The 17,819-nt window shown below is 37.3% G+C and overlaps 2 protein-coding genes across 2 annotated transcripts in view; both read left to right on the plus strand.

Annotated features, from left to right (window-relative positions):
• Window positions 1-405: 405 nt before the first annotated feature.
• Window positions 406-8,036, plus strand: pts (6-pyruvoyltetrahydropterin synthase). Its single transcript, XM_053640621.1, has 6 exons — window positions 406-681; window positions 3,157-3,236; window positions 3,355-3,377; window positions 3,562-3,618; window positions 6,395-6,465; window positions 7,301-8,036. Exons 1-6 carry the CDS (start codon window positions 587-589, stop codon window positions 7,422-7,424), a joined length of 450 nt encoding a protein of 149 aa, XP_053496596.1. The 5' UTR covers window positions 406-586; the 3' UTR covers window positions 7,425-8,036.
• A 5,713-nt stretch (window positions 8,037-13,749) lies between these two features.
• Window positions 13,750-17,819, plus strand: part of LOC128617425 (myosin-16) — a 53,085-nt gene continuing 49,015 nt past the window's right edge. Inside the window, exon 1 of the mRNA XM_053640543.1 lies at window positions 13,750-14,097. Within this exon, the coding sequence (XP_053496518.1) occupies window positions 13,822-14,097 (276 nt within the window). The 5' untranslated portion in view covers window positions 13,750-13,821. The remainder of the gene's footprint in view (window positions 14,098-17,819) is intronic.

Raw genomic sequence — 17,819 nt, forward strand, 5'->3', positions numbered from 1 at the left:
CATATCATATTAGGGAGATTTTCCTCGCCACCGTCACCACCGGCTTGCTCATTGGGGATGAATTCACATATTTAAAATATGTATCCTGTGTTTATACATTTCTGTAAAGCTGCTTTGAGACAATGTCCATTGTTAAAAGCGCTATACAAATAACATTGAATTGAAAGAAATATAGCTTTTTTTTCTAAAATTAAACAGGACCTAATGAGTGAACAGTCTATTTATTTCACATATAATTCTCATATAAAACTATAGAAAGGACTCATTTGCCACTCTTTATATACACAAGAAGGTATTGGGATACTAGTTTTGTTACTGCTGTGTGGAAATCCAGTGTTATCATCCTGGTTGTAAAGTTGCTACGGCTTTCTGAGGCGGTTTGTGCAGCAGCCAATGAAATCGCTGGAAAAACAGAGCTCGAGCTTCCCGGATGATGACGATACAGGCGCGCGGTCCAATGAAAACGCCGCTTTAGAAAGCACGAAATAAATCGTAGCCCCGCCCCACGTTGGTTAAACTGCGCTTTATTATAAGAGTTATTCCAGCTGTGTATAACCGTATCGCGAATTCACAGGTGTGTGTAGAAATGGAGAAAGAAGTGAAGTGTGTGAGCGGTGGAGCAGAGCGTTTCTGTTACCTTACACGAGTGCAGAGTTTCAGCGCGAGCCACCGACTGCACAGGTAAATCATTACCTCTGTAGACACTCTACTGTCTTTCCATTAAAAATACATGATTTTCACTTTAAATAAAAACAGTATTAAATCGATATAGCTGTCTTATGTTTGCACGTGTTGAATCGGTTAGAGTCGTATTTTTTTCGTATACAGTTGTTGAATAATTGTGTGATATGCTACAACATCATGGTACTGTTGACAAAACATGTTAAACATGTATAAAACCTCAACTGCTATCTACTGTTCTATACGGAAATAAAAAACCTGTTGCTCTACTCATGTGCATCATGGGAGCTGTAGTTCTAGACTTGTAAAGCAGTGTTGCCAACACTTTTTCAGGGGGAAAATGGCTAATGCATGCTCAGAAGTCGCTGGAAGTCGCCAGATGGCGTTATGGACTAATTTGCATTTATACCAAAGCGTGGTTGAATGCCCGAATCTGATTGGTCAGAAGGTGTGCATTATTTGCATATATATATATATATATATATATATATATATATATATATATAAATATATATATATATATATATATATATATATATATATATATATATATATATAGTAACATCTTACACACAGGGACTTGGTAGTAATGGGAAGTTCGGATCATTTTACTGACTCGGATGTTTGAATCTCGTTCAGCAAAATGAACGAATCATTTTCCGAGTCATTTCGTTCTTTTCAGCAGAATATAATTAAAATGTAAAGGTTAAATTCCCCCACACATCTAGTACTTACGTTGATCACAAGGCCAAATTATGAGAAACAGAAATGGTTAGTTCACATCTCGAGTCTTCGGGTTCGAGTCGTTTGTTCATCCCGTGACCGCCCCATAGGCTGAATGCAGTGGGGCTGTGACATGATGAACGAACGACTTGAACCCGAAGACTCGAGAGATGAACTAATCATTTCTGTTTCTGATACAGAACCTATGGGGCCGTTGCAGCGCATGTGCGGTCAAAAATAAACGAATCACTCTCTGAGACAACTCGTTGTTCCCGAGTCATATTCAAGATTCGTTCAAAATGAACGAATCGTTCATGAACGACACATCAGTATTGTACGGCCACCGCTCACGGTAGTCTTAGACTCATGATAAACAGCTTTTAAAAAACATGTTGTTTAACAAAGTAAAATTTATAATTGTTTGATGTGGTGACCTTTTGTTAGGAGACATTCATTTAACATTTATGGAAGGAGTATGAGTTGTAAATTCATTAACACTCACGGTGCTTTGTAAAGTCTATCAGCACAGGAAAGTCTTCAGGACAGAGGAGTTTATGTGCTCCGTTTTTTCCGTAAAATGACAAGCTGCATTTTTTGAGAGAGAGAGTGATCTGATGAAGCGAAAGAGAGAAATAAGAGTGAGGCTGGTGAGGGAATGACTGTTTACTACAGCTATAATATAAGTGAGAACAGGAACTAACTTGTTTCTCGGACGTCCCATGACATTAAATCTAACCATAAACCATTACAATGTGTGACGTAACGTATGTTCATTTAAGTTAAACATTTTAATCACTGGCAAATTGCTGTGGTGTATAAATGGAATATCACACTCCAGACCATGCTCTTATATGAAAATAATGTATTTCAGGGGGTAGGGACGCTTTGTACGTCATGCTGCGTCTCTCCTCCAGGCGTGCATTATTTTCGTATAACATCACAGTCTGTCGGGTGTATCCAAATAAAAACTAATAGATAACAAAAGAAGTCACCACAAACTAACTAGTAACATATTTTTTTTAAAAAACAAAGTCAAACCAACTTTTATTTACATATTTGCAGAAAACTTTAATCTGTATCAAGTATGCAGACAAAAAGACTTGGTGGTAGTGAGTAGTTGGGAATATACACATGAAGGACAAGGTTACAGATGGAATAATGCACTTTTAATGCTTGTAAATATAGCCATAAAAAGAATTTAAACAAGAAGAAGAACAAAGAAGTTAGTGGGTGGGACAAACAATGGTGATTAGTGATTGTTGTTGGGAATAAAGGTGTTTAGTGATTGTTTTTTGGGAACAATAGTGATCAGTGATTGGTTGTTGGGAACAGTGGAGATCAGTGATAGTTTTTTGGGAACAATAGTGATCAGTGATTGGTTGTTGGGAACAGTGGAGATCAGTGATAGTTTTTTGGGAACAATGGTGATCAGTGATTGGTTTCTGGGAACATAGGATCGTTTAAACACAACTCAGTCAGGTTTTATACCCTGGTGGTGAGTTTGAGCTTGTATAAACATCAACTATGATGTGCATTTGAGAGTCATATCGAGTGCAGCACAGTCACTAACGTATGCTCAAAAAAGCCACTAGATTTGTCACGAGGCTCTTTTTCTCAATACAGACACTAAAGTGGTCTAAAAACTCACAGAATCTAACGGCAAAGTCACTACATAGACAACATTGCTCTGAAGAATCTAGCTTTACTTTCTGGTTGCACTTAACATTTGTTTTTAATTATCTTTGCATTTAGCAAATCACTGAGTGATGAAGATAACAAGAGAATATTTGGAAAATGCAACAATCCCAATGGCCATGGGCACAACTACAAAGGTTAATCACTGATATTATTCTCATTCATACAGCAGCCTACATTTGAATCGAAAGCTTTGCCTCATTTCAACATTTCATGTATCTTTTTTTTTTTGTTTGTTTGTTTTGTTTTTTTCAGTTGAAGTTACAGTACAAGGAAAGGTAGGTAATATTGAAATTGTATGGAGATGTAGCAAAGTAGAAAAATCCTGAACATATTTGTTGAATTATGTTAATATACATTATTTATGTATATTGCTGAAGGCACATGTGTATGATGCATTGTGGAAGTAAATTGTTTCTAAAAAATACAAGTAATGCATATCTGTGATTTCTCTTTATGCAGATTGACCAAAACACAGGAATGGTGATGAACCTCACTGATCTTAAACAGTATATAGAGGTAGGAGCTTCCCATGTACTGCGTTCTATAAACACCTCACGTTCTGTTTGGTCTTTTCTTGATCTTTGTTTGGAGCTCAAAGACCAAATTGCATTTCATGTTTCACCTTGTTAACCAAATTAATCTACTAGACAGAAAATGATTGAAGACTTAACTCTTAACTTAACCACAATACAGATAAAAAAAAAAAAGGTACTGAAAGCCATAAAATATTATTTCTGCACCAATTAATGAATCATCAAATGTTTATGGCAATATCTGAACTGATGTACAATTAGATCCCAAACTGAACTATCAAGCTGGTACAACAGCCAGTACGTTTACATGGACAAAATTATTCCGATATTAACTCAATTAAGACGATAATCTGATTAAAAAACTAGCATGTAAACAGCGATTATCGATGACCTTAATCCGGCTAAAGTCCTACTCGAAGTAAACACAAATCGAATTAAGATGTGTGGTGTATTCCTGTTTTAGTCGCATTATCGAAGTGCATTATAGACATTTAAACACCTTAATCACACTTTTAACATCGTGTAAGAGATTTCGCTGCATTTTGCGACAGAACACAAAATTTTCTTTCTATTTGCCGTCATCGAATTCCATTAAAACAACTCTCTCCTACCACTTTGTACTTTGTACTCTCATCCAGTACCTCCGGGTTTGTCACGGTGACATGTATGGAATGTTGCCGAATGAAAGTACAGAGGAGGCCTGTTGCTGGAGAATTTGTCGACACCATCGTCTATTTGCACGTACAGCATGACAAATAATTAACTGCACTTGTTTTCGTCAAATTAAAATGAAACTCCCAAAACTGTATACGGTACCATAACGAAGACGAACTGTATGTCGGCACGTGAAATTCTGGAGGGAGCGTCGGACGGCGTGGCTTGGGGACATAATGATGGTAATCGATCTATGTTCTATAACATGTACAACGGGAACATGAAAGGAATATTCTAAAAGCAACTCATGTAAACACCTTAAACACAAGAATATTGTCTTGTTCAGAATAAGGTCAATAATTAGATTACTGCTGTTCATGTAAACGTAGTCAATGATTAATTATGTTTTGAGGTCTCTAAATGTGTCTCAAACCAAATATGAGGGTTAAGAGAACCCTAACCCCCGTGTTGAATCAAGCAAAGTTATCATTAGTGATCTAAATTTTTATCATTAACCCACTTTTAACCTTCCAAACCATGAAAGTTTATACACTTCCATGATTTACTCTTATAAATGTTTAAGCATTTATGGAGTAGTTGCTAAGTAATAATAAAAAACAAGATAGTAGTAATGATTTGTAAGGAGTAAAACACGATGGGGTAGGCTGGGAAAAATAATGAGCAACTGGGTGGTGTGATGTCAGCCTGAGGTTGCCTGTTTCCTATAACAGTACATGCTGTGCCCGCAAATTATTGCCAGAAGTAGTGAACGTAACTTTTCAAGAAATGAACAAAAATACACAATGAGAGAACAAAAATGCTCTGAAACTGAAAACAGTGAACTCAAAATTTAACATTGTCTTCACATCAGCAGCATTCTCTGTTAACAGTTTTCTAAGCTTCGTTTTCGCTAATCATGGATTATGAATGCGCCGCCAGAGTTTTCGTTTACACTTTCAAACTTTTCATTTATGCTGCGCAAGTTTATGCTCGCCATTCTGCCACAAAACTCTCGTGTGGGTGGGGCTTAACAGCGATTTACTCTCGTTGGCTAGTGAGATTTGGATCGACAACTCAAGTGTCCATCTGAGGAGGAGGTGGAGGATGACGACGATGATCTCGAAAAAATAGTCGTAGGAGACTACCCAAACCTCAAATATTAATTCCGGTCTAATATACTGACTAGGTAAGTAAGCAAGTCATTTTCACTACAAAGTAAAAACACTATAATTATACAGAGAACCACATCCTGAACGCTCTTCAAAATTCACACCGCTGAAGTCTCTACTTACTGGTCTGGGAGCTGTCAATCCAAATCTCACTAGCCAATGAGAGTAAATTGCTGTTAAGCCCCGCCCACACAAGAGGTTTGTGCCAGAATGGCGAACGTAAACTTAAAAAGGAAACGTAAAGGAAAAAAGTTTGAACACATAAACAAAAACTCTGGCAGTGCATTCATGAACAAGGATTAACAAAAAGAAAGCTTAGACATGTATTAACAAAGAATGATGTTTATTTGAGTTGACTGTTTTCTATTTCAGAGTGTTTTTCTTCTTTTTCATTGTATATTTTTGTTTGGTCCTAGAAATTTTTTGGCACAAGTTGAATTCCATAGTCATGTTGCAAAGAAATCTGAAAGCGCAAAGCTCTTTGTCCTGAAGATCCTCCCGTATTTGAAAACTTAAAAGGACAGCTTTAATCCTGACTGTTATAATGCACTGACACTGGAGACTCCTTCCATTAACATTAAATAAATGTTTCCTCACAGAAAGCTTCACCACGTCAACGATTATACATTTTTAAATTCCATTTACATGGCATGTCCACCACACAAGTCCTTGTGTAAGTTGTTACCATAGAAACTCTAAAATATTAGAACTAGTGTATATTCCTGTGATTTACCTTGTAGCCACAACTTTTGTTAGGGCTAATATTATAGAAATGAATCAAAACCTTCGGACCAATTAGAATCAAGAATTCAAGAGCACTGTCATTAAAAAAATCTAATAGGGCTTGGAAATGTGAAGGTGCACGAGAAAAGAAAGCATGATCGAATTAATAAAACGTGATATTTTTGATGACCACGTAAACCGAATTGTTTTCAGGAGGGAATCATGAATCCACTTGACCACAAAAACCTGGATCTGGATGTGCCATACTTTGCTAATACTGTCAGGTATGAATTAATACAATGTACCTTCATGCTGCTGTATATACTCTCACAGTCCACTTTATTAGAAACACATGTACACCTGTCCATTCATACAGTTATCCAATCATGTGGCAGTAGTGCAATGCACAAAATCATACAGATTCAGGTCAAGAGATTCAGGTAATGTTCACATCAAAATATCAGAATGAGGTAAAAATGTGATTTCAATGACTTTGACCATGGCATGATTGTTGGTGCAAGAGAGGCTGGTTTGATTATTTTAGAAACTGATGATCACCTGGGAATCTTACACAAAACAGTCTCTTACGCAGAATGGTGCTGATAAACTCCCCCAAAAAACATCCAGTGAGAGGCGGTTGAAGATAGAGGTCAGAGGAGAATCGGCAGACTAGGCTATGGTAACTCCAATACCCACTCTTTACAAAAATAGTGAGCAGAAAAGCATCTCAGAACACACGACACATCGGACCTTGAGGTGGATGAGCTACAACAACAGAAGACTACATCAAGGTCAGTCAAGAATAGGAATCTGAGGCTACAGTCTCCACAGGCTCACCGAAACAATAGACAAATGAAGATCAGATAAAGTCCAGGCAATGGGGGTTTTTTTTTATTTATTTATTTTTTTAAATAAAGATTCACATTCTGATATTTGATGTAAACATTAGCTGAAGCTTTTGACTTGTATCTGTATGTTTTTATGCATTGCGCTGCTGCCACCTTATTGGTTGATTGGATAATTGCATGAATGAGCAGGAGTTCAGGTGTTCCTATGAAAGTAACCAATGAGTGTACATACAGCTTTCCTAACCCAACCGACCTGTATCTTGTTCTGCAGCACAACTGAAAACCTGGCAGTGTATATCTGGGACAACATGATCAAGCTTCTTCCACCGAACATGCTCTATGAGATCAAGGTGCATGAGACTGACAATAACGTTATTGTGTATCGAGGGGAGTAGAGCAGTTCATTTGCTGATGCCTGTTCATTTCAGGCTGCAGGGCAGTAGGGGGAGGCTGTAAATCTTAGCACTTTAGATTTTATTAGATTAGAGCGAGAGGAGCACCTGCTGTGGTCTAAACAGTGTTGTATGCTTTAGGATTAGCGTAAGGCACAGAGAATTTGGATCAGCCTTCGACCATGTGAGACTGATCCTATTAAACATGGAGCTTATGGCAGGTGTAAATCTTTTTTTTTTTTTTTTTTTTTAATTTTTGATCAAATTAATTAACAGTCTTAACTTTGTTACCCTTTGTCCATTTTTCTCATTTTGGCCAAATGTCCTATTTTGTTGTTTGAGTAGGAACTAGTGTGGTAGTATGTAGTAGTAAAGTGCAATGTTCGACTTTTATTTCTATTATTAGCTCAAAGTATCTAATGTATTTGTGTTGATTAATTGTTTACAGATTTACAGAAGTTTTTCTTCCATTATTTCCATTAATGCTGTCATACACATTACCACTAGGTGGCACAGATGCAGTTTGTTTAGGGAATCCAAGAACCCAATCTTTTTTTTTCTTCTCGCAGCGATCTTTGTGAAACATTGTATGAATAAACTCAACAAAGCTTTTAACCTATTGCATAGGGAAAGAAATTTGTTAATTCATTATCTCTGTTGGCTCATTCTGTATTAAATTTTTGTTAAAAGGTTCATGTAAGAACCTTTTTATATTGTTAGTATGCCAACATTCACATTCCACACTGAAGACAGAACACACTTCTAATGTGTTACTGCTGATTTATGCCACCGTCTGTGGTTTGCCCTGGAGTTGTGACACGTGCATTTTTGACAAGAAATACCAAATGTTCAGTGATATATATGAAGACGTAGATAACCAGTGGCGAGGAAGTAAATCTTAGTGTCTCTGAAGTACTTCAGAAGAAATCAGCCTACAAATCAAAAATGTCTACCTAGCAATTTATAAAGCCATAAAAGAGTTAATGCTTTGCCCATACATATCCCTTTATTAAGCCATGACTTGGACCATTGTTTCCTGATTTCAATTTTCCCATGCATAAAATGTGTCTGCATGAAAGCTCCATCCATCCAGCATAGAATAAGCCTGTAAAAAGGGTTGTTAATCATTATATTGGCCTTAGTAATACTAATATTGCAGATTACTTCAATATGTCTTAGTGTTGCTTCACACATTTTCATAGTGTTTAGAAAGTAAGTCTGATCACAACAAACAAAACAATTTTTGGTCAAATTAAGGCATGCTGATTTTTAATCATGACATGTCACACAATCATCAGTTTGTTTAAATGTATTGCAACATATAATATATAATATACCACAGTGAAAAACAAATTGATTTCATTTTTGTTGTATTCTTATGTTGGCGCGATTGTTTTAGTAAAACAAACAAACACATGCAAGACATTTTAAGCCCTGGCAAAACAATTTCATCTTTCTGTTACTAGAAATATACAGTATATACTTACAATTAACTAGAATTGAATTATAACTATAAACTACAAGATCATATTTTTTGCCTGATCAGAGCAGTGTGTGTGTGTATTAGATTGCGCACTGATTGACATCTGCGTCTTCCCAGAAATGTAAAGAATTCATGAAGTGCTAGCGCTAGAAAACTGTGTAGGGATGACAGAATGACACTGTACTTTTGTTTTGGCACAAGTCATGAATGTTGCATTGTGTACGAGTGTATCTTGTGCATATTTATGTCAGCACAGTGCTCGAGGAAAGCAGCTAAATCTACTTCTCCTTCCCTTCAAGCTAGTTTAGGCTACGTTGCCAGCAGAGCATGATACCAGAACAGGCAGAAACAGCATGCATATCACATCTTATCTGTTTCAAAATCTAATAAAGAGCGCGAACTACTCACAACACCAAACATATAACAATATGCTAAAACTATATACAAAATGGTAAAATTATAATTAATGCGGTTTTGTTGATGCTCGGCGACAAGGGTCACGTAAGAAGGAAAGAAGTCACTTCAGTTTTTGTGGTTGGGGTAAAATGGGAGCTGACTTAAGCAGATGACTGGTACATTGATAGAACTTACATCACCTCTACCAAATATCATCCATCCATCCATTTTCCATACAGCTTATCCTACGTAGGGTCGTGGAGGAGCCTAGAGCCTATCCCAGGGAACTCGGGCTATAAGGGTGGGACGGGGTGACATCCAATCACAGAGCACAATTGCTACAGACAATTTGGAAATGCCAATCAGTCTATGTGTCTTTGGACTGGGGGAGGAAACCCCCATAGCATGGGGAGTACATATAAACTCTGCACCTACAGGTCAGAGGTAGGATTCAAATCCCCGACTCCAGAGGTGCAAGGCAACCAGGCCTCCTTCTACTCAAATCATGTCAGAAGCAAATGTAATGTACAATTTAAAGCAGTCAACCTCACCGTATTGCATTTTACGCATTTTATGGCAACAATTCCAATTGCATTTCCGTCCATGGGAATCAGGCCAATCAACAGAAATCAATCATTCAGGGGTGTGGTAGTAATCGGTCTTTGGGAGGTCCCATGAACACCAACCCAAGATAATGGGTCTCATTTATCAAACTGTATATCAAATATTAAATCCAGAAATAGTTTGCAGGAGCATGTACACAAATGTGGTATTCATGAAAATCCGATTAGTTCGGAAAAACGTTCACATCCTACAAAACCTCTCCGGTGATGTGCAAATGTACGTATAACTCGAACCTTGGCTTCAAATTGTATAAATGAAATGAGTAAATGCAAATTTATATACGGATTACGGATAATGTCAAGTTTAAAGAGTGTAATTATTACCATTCTACACATGGATTTAAGAGAAATTTAGTGAGACTCAGTTGTTTCATATTAATGACTTGAAAGAAGTAAACTAAAACAAATCAATAAATTATGACAATTAATTCTAGTTAGGACAAAAGAAATGGCACCCTGTAACAAGGAAGTGTCAGTGTGTGACCAATGCGCTGCAATGGCTGAGCTGATTTACACGAAATGTAATGCACACCGTGCTAATGAAGCATGCCTTCATGCTTTAGTTGTCATTTTGTTGTTTTCAGCTTTGGGGGCGTTGCTTTTTATAGAGTTTTGTGTGTGTCACTAAATGTAACTCAGCTGTGATGTGAACTCAATTGGTAAGTAAGAATTGGAGGGAATTTTTAGTTCTGTTTGGCTTGCTGAAACATTTTCACACAACTTTACTAAACTACTGATAAACCAGGATTTTGCAATTTTGCGATCGCAGATAGAAACACAAAATCAAGCCACAATATGCGGAGGAGCTTGCAATTTTTCAAAATTTCCGCAGATTCGGTCCTAGACGTGACCATGTGACATCATCACAACATGCATTCAGTCAAAACCCTCTTCGATTTATGTGCCTTGAACATGAGTACACCTAAAAGGTCTCAAATAGTTCAAGATTACTTGACCTAAGATTCCTGCTTATTCCTTGTTAGATCGCTGCACACCTATTGGAGGATGAATAATGAATTGCCAAGGAATATCAAAAAGACAGGTTTACTGCCGTTAATCTTACATGCGTGAGAAGTATACATTCATTTTTCAACTTTATCTTGTAATCTTTTGCCCCCTCGTGTCCCCCATGGGTTTGTGCCCCACAGGTTGAAAACCCCTGTTCTAAGTTTCTGTACATCAGTGTAGGTAGGTTTGGTTTTATGATTAATTTCTTGGTATTGCTTTTGCTTGTTTCTCTGAGGAAAGTCTGAAGGTTTGCCTTTATTCTGTGTATGTTGGAATGCAACGCATGTGCTGATGGACGCCGCTTACAACATACCATGCCAAAGGTATCATTTGTGTCACAATGGTTTGAAGCAAAATGTTTTTCTTCACAGACCTTTAATTAATAAGATTCCATTCAGGCACTGACATACAACCCATAGCAGAGGGATCTCTATACAGAAGTGCAGCCAGAATATAAAGTCCTATAATTACACTCAACTAGAAATGAGTGAAATGTTAGCAATTAAAGTATAAAAGCCTATTATTACTGTTATGCTTCAGGTGATTAATATCTTCCAGCAAAATTAATCAAGAGAGAGCTAAACCAGAAAAACGTTGGAAAAACGTTTCTGCCGTAAGTCAACTTGCCTAATACAGAGATGACATGTTCAGGCACTGACTTAGGAAAGGGTCAAGAGCCAAAGTGGAGTAACACTTTGGGTCAAAGTGAACATTGTAAAATAAAGGCCCTTGAGCGCTTCTGAGCAAAACATGCCTTGAAAATGCACATTTTTACGTGCATCATTTGCTTTTAAAATGCAACCAAATGTCCTAATTGTTTCCATGGACATTTTATTTACCTGCCTACAGTATTTGTAAAGCAGAAAGCATGTACTTCAGTGCATGTGTGCAATTTTCATTAAATGTGGCTGTCCAGACAAAAGCTCCATTCACTGAGGACCAATCTTTTCTTGATGAGCTATACTACCTTGAAGGCCATGCACAATAAAGCTCCTATCAGGTCCTAACTGCTGTTTTGGCAGATGCTCCGGCTTTATTTATTGTTTTCGGTGTTGGATTTGTGTGGATCAGTGATCACAGATTGAATAGGTAATAAAATCCTGTCAGTTGTGGTAACTACTCAGCAGTACATAATTAAAAAAGTACATGTATATTAGAAAAAAACTATATATATATAAGTGAACTGAAAGTAATCCCAAGTCTGATAGAACCTTTTATTGTGTTGAGGAAAGAAAACGCGTCATGCTTAAACAGTAAGTGGTAAAGCTTTGTAATGAATCGTGCTTTTCTGAGCTGTAAATACTAAGATCAGATCTGACCTGCCTTATTTTCATACCCTTGAAAAGAGAATAGGTTTTCCCCCTTATCCCTTATTTAACACTATGTAAGGATTAAAGATGAAACCCAATTTATTTACAGTGTCATGTGATTTATAGTTAACTCACAAACATCTCACTGTAAATATGTGAAAGCAGAAGCAGTATAGAAGATGCACAAAGTGGTAAGAGACCAAAATGGATGCTTTGTGAGAATACTGATTGATCACCGATGACAAATGCATCATTTGTCTAGCACCTGTGAGGTTTTTAACAAATCAAAGTATCTTTTAGTCCTTTGTGACAGATGGCATGCGGTGTATTTTCCATTCTTAAAGATAATTAAGCCCTATAGTAAGTCTACCCACTTGGTGAAGGAGCTCAGTATCCTCGCTGACAGTTTTTTCCATGTGTGAGGTTAATATAACGTCACATGTGATTAACACTTTCCCTGCAGCTATTTTGTCATGAGATTTCATGAGCTGAAGAGGATTTAGAGAGCGGAAGGATGAGTAGTGAAAAGGAGCGTTAACACCTGTCAACATCATATTATTCCTCAGAACTCACACTAAAATTCATAAATCACATAAATTCATAAAAGAATATTTATTATACATTTTGCATGTTATGTAAGGAACAAAACACGTGCTGTTGTAGGAAAATTATATGGAGTTACTATTACCACCACAAAGTTAATTATTTTCTTATAAAAGCATGTCCCAGAGTGTTTTGTTTAACTCATTATATATTATAAATTATGGTTATTTTCCATCATTTGTATTACATAAAGCATAACATAGTGCTTTCTATCGGTTTTTAGCTACATTTAATGTTGTGGAACATCTGGGAAATAGTTAGTTCCTGTTATCACGTATGTTATAGCAACTATCAAAAGACTTTCCCTCACCAGCCTTGCTTTTTTCTCTCTCTCTGCAATAAAAAAAACAGCTTTTCTATTACAGAGAAACCAGAAGGCATGGTAGAAAATTAACTGACTGTTACAAAGTGCTGACACTGAAGACTCCTCCCATAAATGTTATGTCAATTTCTCCTTATAGAAAACTTCACCATATCAATATTTATTATTTAAAAAAAATTGCTAAATAGCACATTTTTAACCTGTTTATTATTATTATTAATTAATTTCATGATTGTATAGTCTTAGATTATGTGGAGTGTCTGCTGTACATCCTTGAGTCCGTTGTTACTATAGAAATGATAACTTATTAGGTGCCATTATTGTTAGGGTTGTTCTTATAGAATATTAATCAGCATCTTCTAACCAATCAGTTGTAAGAATTCAAATTACATTTCATTTGTCTTTTTGAATTGTTATTCTTTTCACAGTTTAGTGCATGATCACCCACTCATTCTTGATTATTCTTTCATAACTATTTTGAAGCATAATTATATATGCAGTAGAATTCATGCGCATTATATATAATTCAGAGCCTAATTGCAACATTACACCAGTTTTAGATGAGTTAAATCCAGATGTGAGTGCGATCCAGCATTGAGAGGGTTAATTCTTAGGGTTCAGGGTGGCCTTCTTACTCTTGCGCATCTGCCAGTGGATGGTGATGGCAGGGTGGGGCGGTGGAGTAGAGTGTCAGAACCAGTTTAAATGTTTTCTTTTGCCGTTGGTGTTCCCTCCCCCTGAGAGAGTATGTGTGTGCAGTGTGACTCAGGGTCAGGTAACAGAAAGCTCACTTCCTCTGGGAGCCTGGAAGAGACAGCAGGATGGGCAGTGTGTGCCTGGGCTGAGGATGGACAAGAGAGTGTGTGTAATCCAGACTGACTTTCACCAGTACAGACCTCTGACTGGAATCCACAATAAACATCTGGCTCAGGTAAGACTCTGCAGCTGCTGCTCTTAATTGCTAATATGCTTCAGGTTAGAGTGGGATGAGTTACTGTACCGGACACATATTAAGCCAAGATTGGGTTACACATGATTGTCTGCTGAATAGCCTTTTCACAACACAAGGTTCAGTCTATCTGGCGATCCAGGCCTGTTTGTTTGATTAAAAGTAATGCACCTGTGAAGGTCTTCTACACACACATATACACACACACTTACTCTGTCCCATTTAGCATTTTCCCTCAGTTCAGGATTTCAGTTCAGCAAATTTGCATTTGTGCAAAAAACCCCAAAATTCCCTGAGTTCTAACTTGGAAAGTGTGCTGTCTGGACTAACACAGGCTTAGTGTCAGTCTCTCTCCCTCTCTCTCTGTCTCTCTCTCACACACACATATATACACACATGCACACACACACACACATACACACATACACACGCACGCTTCTCAGGAATGCAAACATTTCAGTGCAGGTCAGTAATCACAAAAAAAATATTGGGGGGGGGGGGTTCTTCTGTTGAGTACCCAGTCTTAAGAATTGGCTAATTACTAATTTTTTTTTTTTAAACTTGCACTTGAGACTTTGTCAGCCTCTAGCAGACATGCAGTCGTGACCTGTGTTACTCATACTATTAGCACTGCTTCCTAAATAGTTGTGATGTTTTGATGGACCTGTAGGTATTTGCTTTGCCACTGTTGGACTGTTGGAGAGTGTAGTCTGAGATTGCTTTGTATGTTACATACGCAGGGGAGGAGAGTAACTTAACTACATTAACTTTAACTCTGATAGGACTGATAAGCTAATTAAGGACTGATAAGCTAATTAAAAGATGTGCGCACTTTAATAATTCAGTTTTGGGACCCAGTCAAAATAAAGCAGTTTCCTGACAATCACTAAATGCTTAGCAGCAATGTCTGAGACAGTGGAGATAGATGAGCATCTCTTGGATATGTCTTGGCTCATGTTCCAAAGTAGGGCTGTGCAGGGAGTTCCTCAGGGGCAGGAGCTCAAATGTATCCATCACTACTGAGTAATTCCAATATAACAATTACTAATAATAAGGTACAAAATGTTATCATTATCACCCTGGTAGACACTGTAAACAGACTGTGTGGTCACAATTATGAATATGGGACTACTGATATAAACTTTTGTTTTTTTTATTTTTTACAATGAGCAGAATAATTACAACAAAAAGTAAATAAATAAAAAAAATACTGGAGAGATGAATCTAACAGGATCTTTAAAGTATCTTAAAAGCATTTTCAGGTGAATATAATAAGCCACGGACTGTCACTATACCACTGCTTCTGGAAAGAGCGCCCCATTTCATTTTTAAGGAATTTAATATCAGGTCAGCATGATCCTTTTTTGGTGGCAATCTTAATATATCCTAGATTAGACTTGATGTCATGTTTCTGTACTAGACCTGGATCTGTTGTATGTTTACATTGTAAAAATATTAAAAATCCAATTCTATGATGTTTTCTACATCAGTCTGTGTATCTGTTGCTTTCTTTTCAACTTCTTGTCTCAGATCACATTCAGCATATTCTCTCTCCCTCCTCAACATGCATCTTGCCTTTACTCCCTTTATAACAGACCAAATAAAAAGGTTGTTTGCAGACCCGTGTCCGGAAATGTAACAAACTTTGTGTAGTAGGTTACTTACCAACACATCCCCCGTCGAACCATTTGAACTCTGCCGATGATAAGCATACAGAAATGCTGCTAATATTGTTAGCAAGCAAACTCGCGGTGTCAGATTGCTGGTCCATCAGTCAATTACGAAGCAGGATGCAACGCATAGCAACACATTATGGCAATGATGTCTCAGAGAATCTGACGGTGGATACCGTGGCAAATAAACAGGGGAATTTTAGACCTCTGAGTGAATCGTTACTATGTACATGTCATATTAATTATAATTCAAATGCATTTTGTTTTTTTGACCACAATATTATTGATGATAATTGTTGAGAGGGCCACCTTTGATTAAAAAAAGGACAAGGCATCTCTTGCATCAATAAAGGTTAATGACTCCACTATCTGAAAGACATGGGGTAAAAATGGCATCCATGGAAGCGTGGTGAGGAGAAAACCACTGCGAACCCAGAAAAACATTAAGGGTCGTCTGAATTTTGCCAAAACACACCTTGATGATCCTCAGACCTTTTGGGAGAATGTTCTGTGGATTGATGAGTCGAAAGTGGAACTGTTTGGAAGACAGTCTACATCTGGCGTAAATCAAACACAGAATTCCACAAAAAGAACATCATACCTGCAGTCAAGCATGGTGCTGGAAGTGTGATGGTGTGGGGATGCTTTGCTGCTTCAGGGCCTGGGCAGCTTGCAATAATTAAGAGAAACATGAATTCGGCTCTCTACCAGAAAATCCTAAAGGAGAACCAGTCCTAAAGGAGAATGTCCGGTCTTCAGGCCTTAAATTGGAACTCAATCACAACTGGATTATGCAGCAAGACAATGATCCAAAGCATAGGAGTAAGTCCTAGTCCTAGAAGTAAATGAAAGACTGATCTCCAGTTATCGGAAGCGTTTGGTTGCGGTTATTGCTGCTAAAGGTGGTACAAGCAGATTTTAAGTTTAAGGGGGAAATTCACATTAATGATAGGTGTTGGATAACTTTTTTTTGCTTCAGTAAAAAAATAAATAAATAAAAACTGTATTGTGTGTTTACTCAGGTTACTTTGTTTTATCTTGTCTTTGTTTGAAGATCTAAAACTATTTAGTCTGAGATATACACAAAAACAGAAGAAATCAGGAAGGTGGCAAACACGTTTTCACAGCACTGTAGAGCTATACTTTCTGCTCAGATTCAGTCATATGCTGCAAAACTGATAGGACGGCGCTTCACAGTACGGATGGATAATGACCAAAAACATACCGTGAAAGCACCCCAAGGGCTTCTTAAGGCAAAGAAATTGTATGTTCTTATATGTCCAATGACCTCAACCCATTTGAGCATGCATTTCACTTACTGAAGACAAAACTGAAGGCAGAAAGACCCACAAAAATGCCTGGCAAAGCATCTCAAGGGAGAAAACTCAGCATTGGTGATGTCAAGGGTTCCAGACATCAGGAAGTCATTAACAGCAAAGGATTTGCATCCAAGTACTAAAAATAATCCTAATATTTACGACTGTTAGTTTGCCCAATTACTTTTGAGCTTGTGAAAATGGAGGGTCTCCATTTATAAAAATTTCTGTAATTCCTAAACGGTTAATGCAATATTTTTTGTTAAACCCCTGGAATTAAAGCTGAAAGTCCACACTTCAATCACATCTTGATTGCGTCATTTTGAATCCATTGTGTTGGTGTACAGAGGCGAAAATTACGAAAATTGTGTCACTGTCCAAATACTTATGGAGCTGACTGTTTATAAAGTGTAGCATATATTTCTATATGTCTGTAAAACACGGTCATATAGCAATCCACTGATATTTATGTAATGGCCCAAAGTAAAGTTTGTTTATGTAGCAAACCACATTAGTTTTGGATTATTGCATCTAAACTCCAGACCCATCAGACAGTCAACACACATTGTATAGATTGTCATCAAACCTAAATACCACTATTAGGATTTTCATATGTACTGTTAGTTGTGCCAAGTAATCAAGTCAAGGGGAAAATGTCGAAAAACAAGATGCAGTAATTTTACAACCGTGACTTCAATTTCAAAACAACCCCTGA

Source organism: Ictalurus furcatus, chromosome 13 (genome assembly GCF_023375685.1).
Source record: "Ictalurus furcatus strain D&B chromosome 13, Billie_1.0, whole genome shotgun sequence".
NCBI classification, from domain to species: Eukaryota; Metazoa; Chordata; class Actinopteri; order Siluriformes; family Ictaluridae; genus Ictalurus; species Ictalurus furcatus.

What these genes read in the sequence shown, in the direction of transcription:
- pts (XM_053640621.1), top strand. Translation starts at nt 587, where the DNA reads ATGGAGAAAGAAGTGAAGTGTGTGAGCGGTGGAGCAGAGCGTTTCTGT. An exon ending in GCGAGCCACCGACTGCACAG is followed by an intron (nt 682 to 3,156) that starts GTAAATCATTAC and finishes CTTTGCATTTAG; the next exon opens with CAAATCACTGAGTGATGAAG. An exon ending in ATCTTAAACAGTATATAGAG is followed by an intron (nt 3,619 to 6,394) that starts GTAGGAGCTTCC and finishes AATTGTTTTCAG; the next exon opens with GAGGGAATCATGAATCCACT.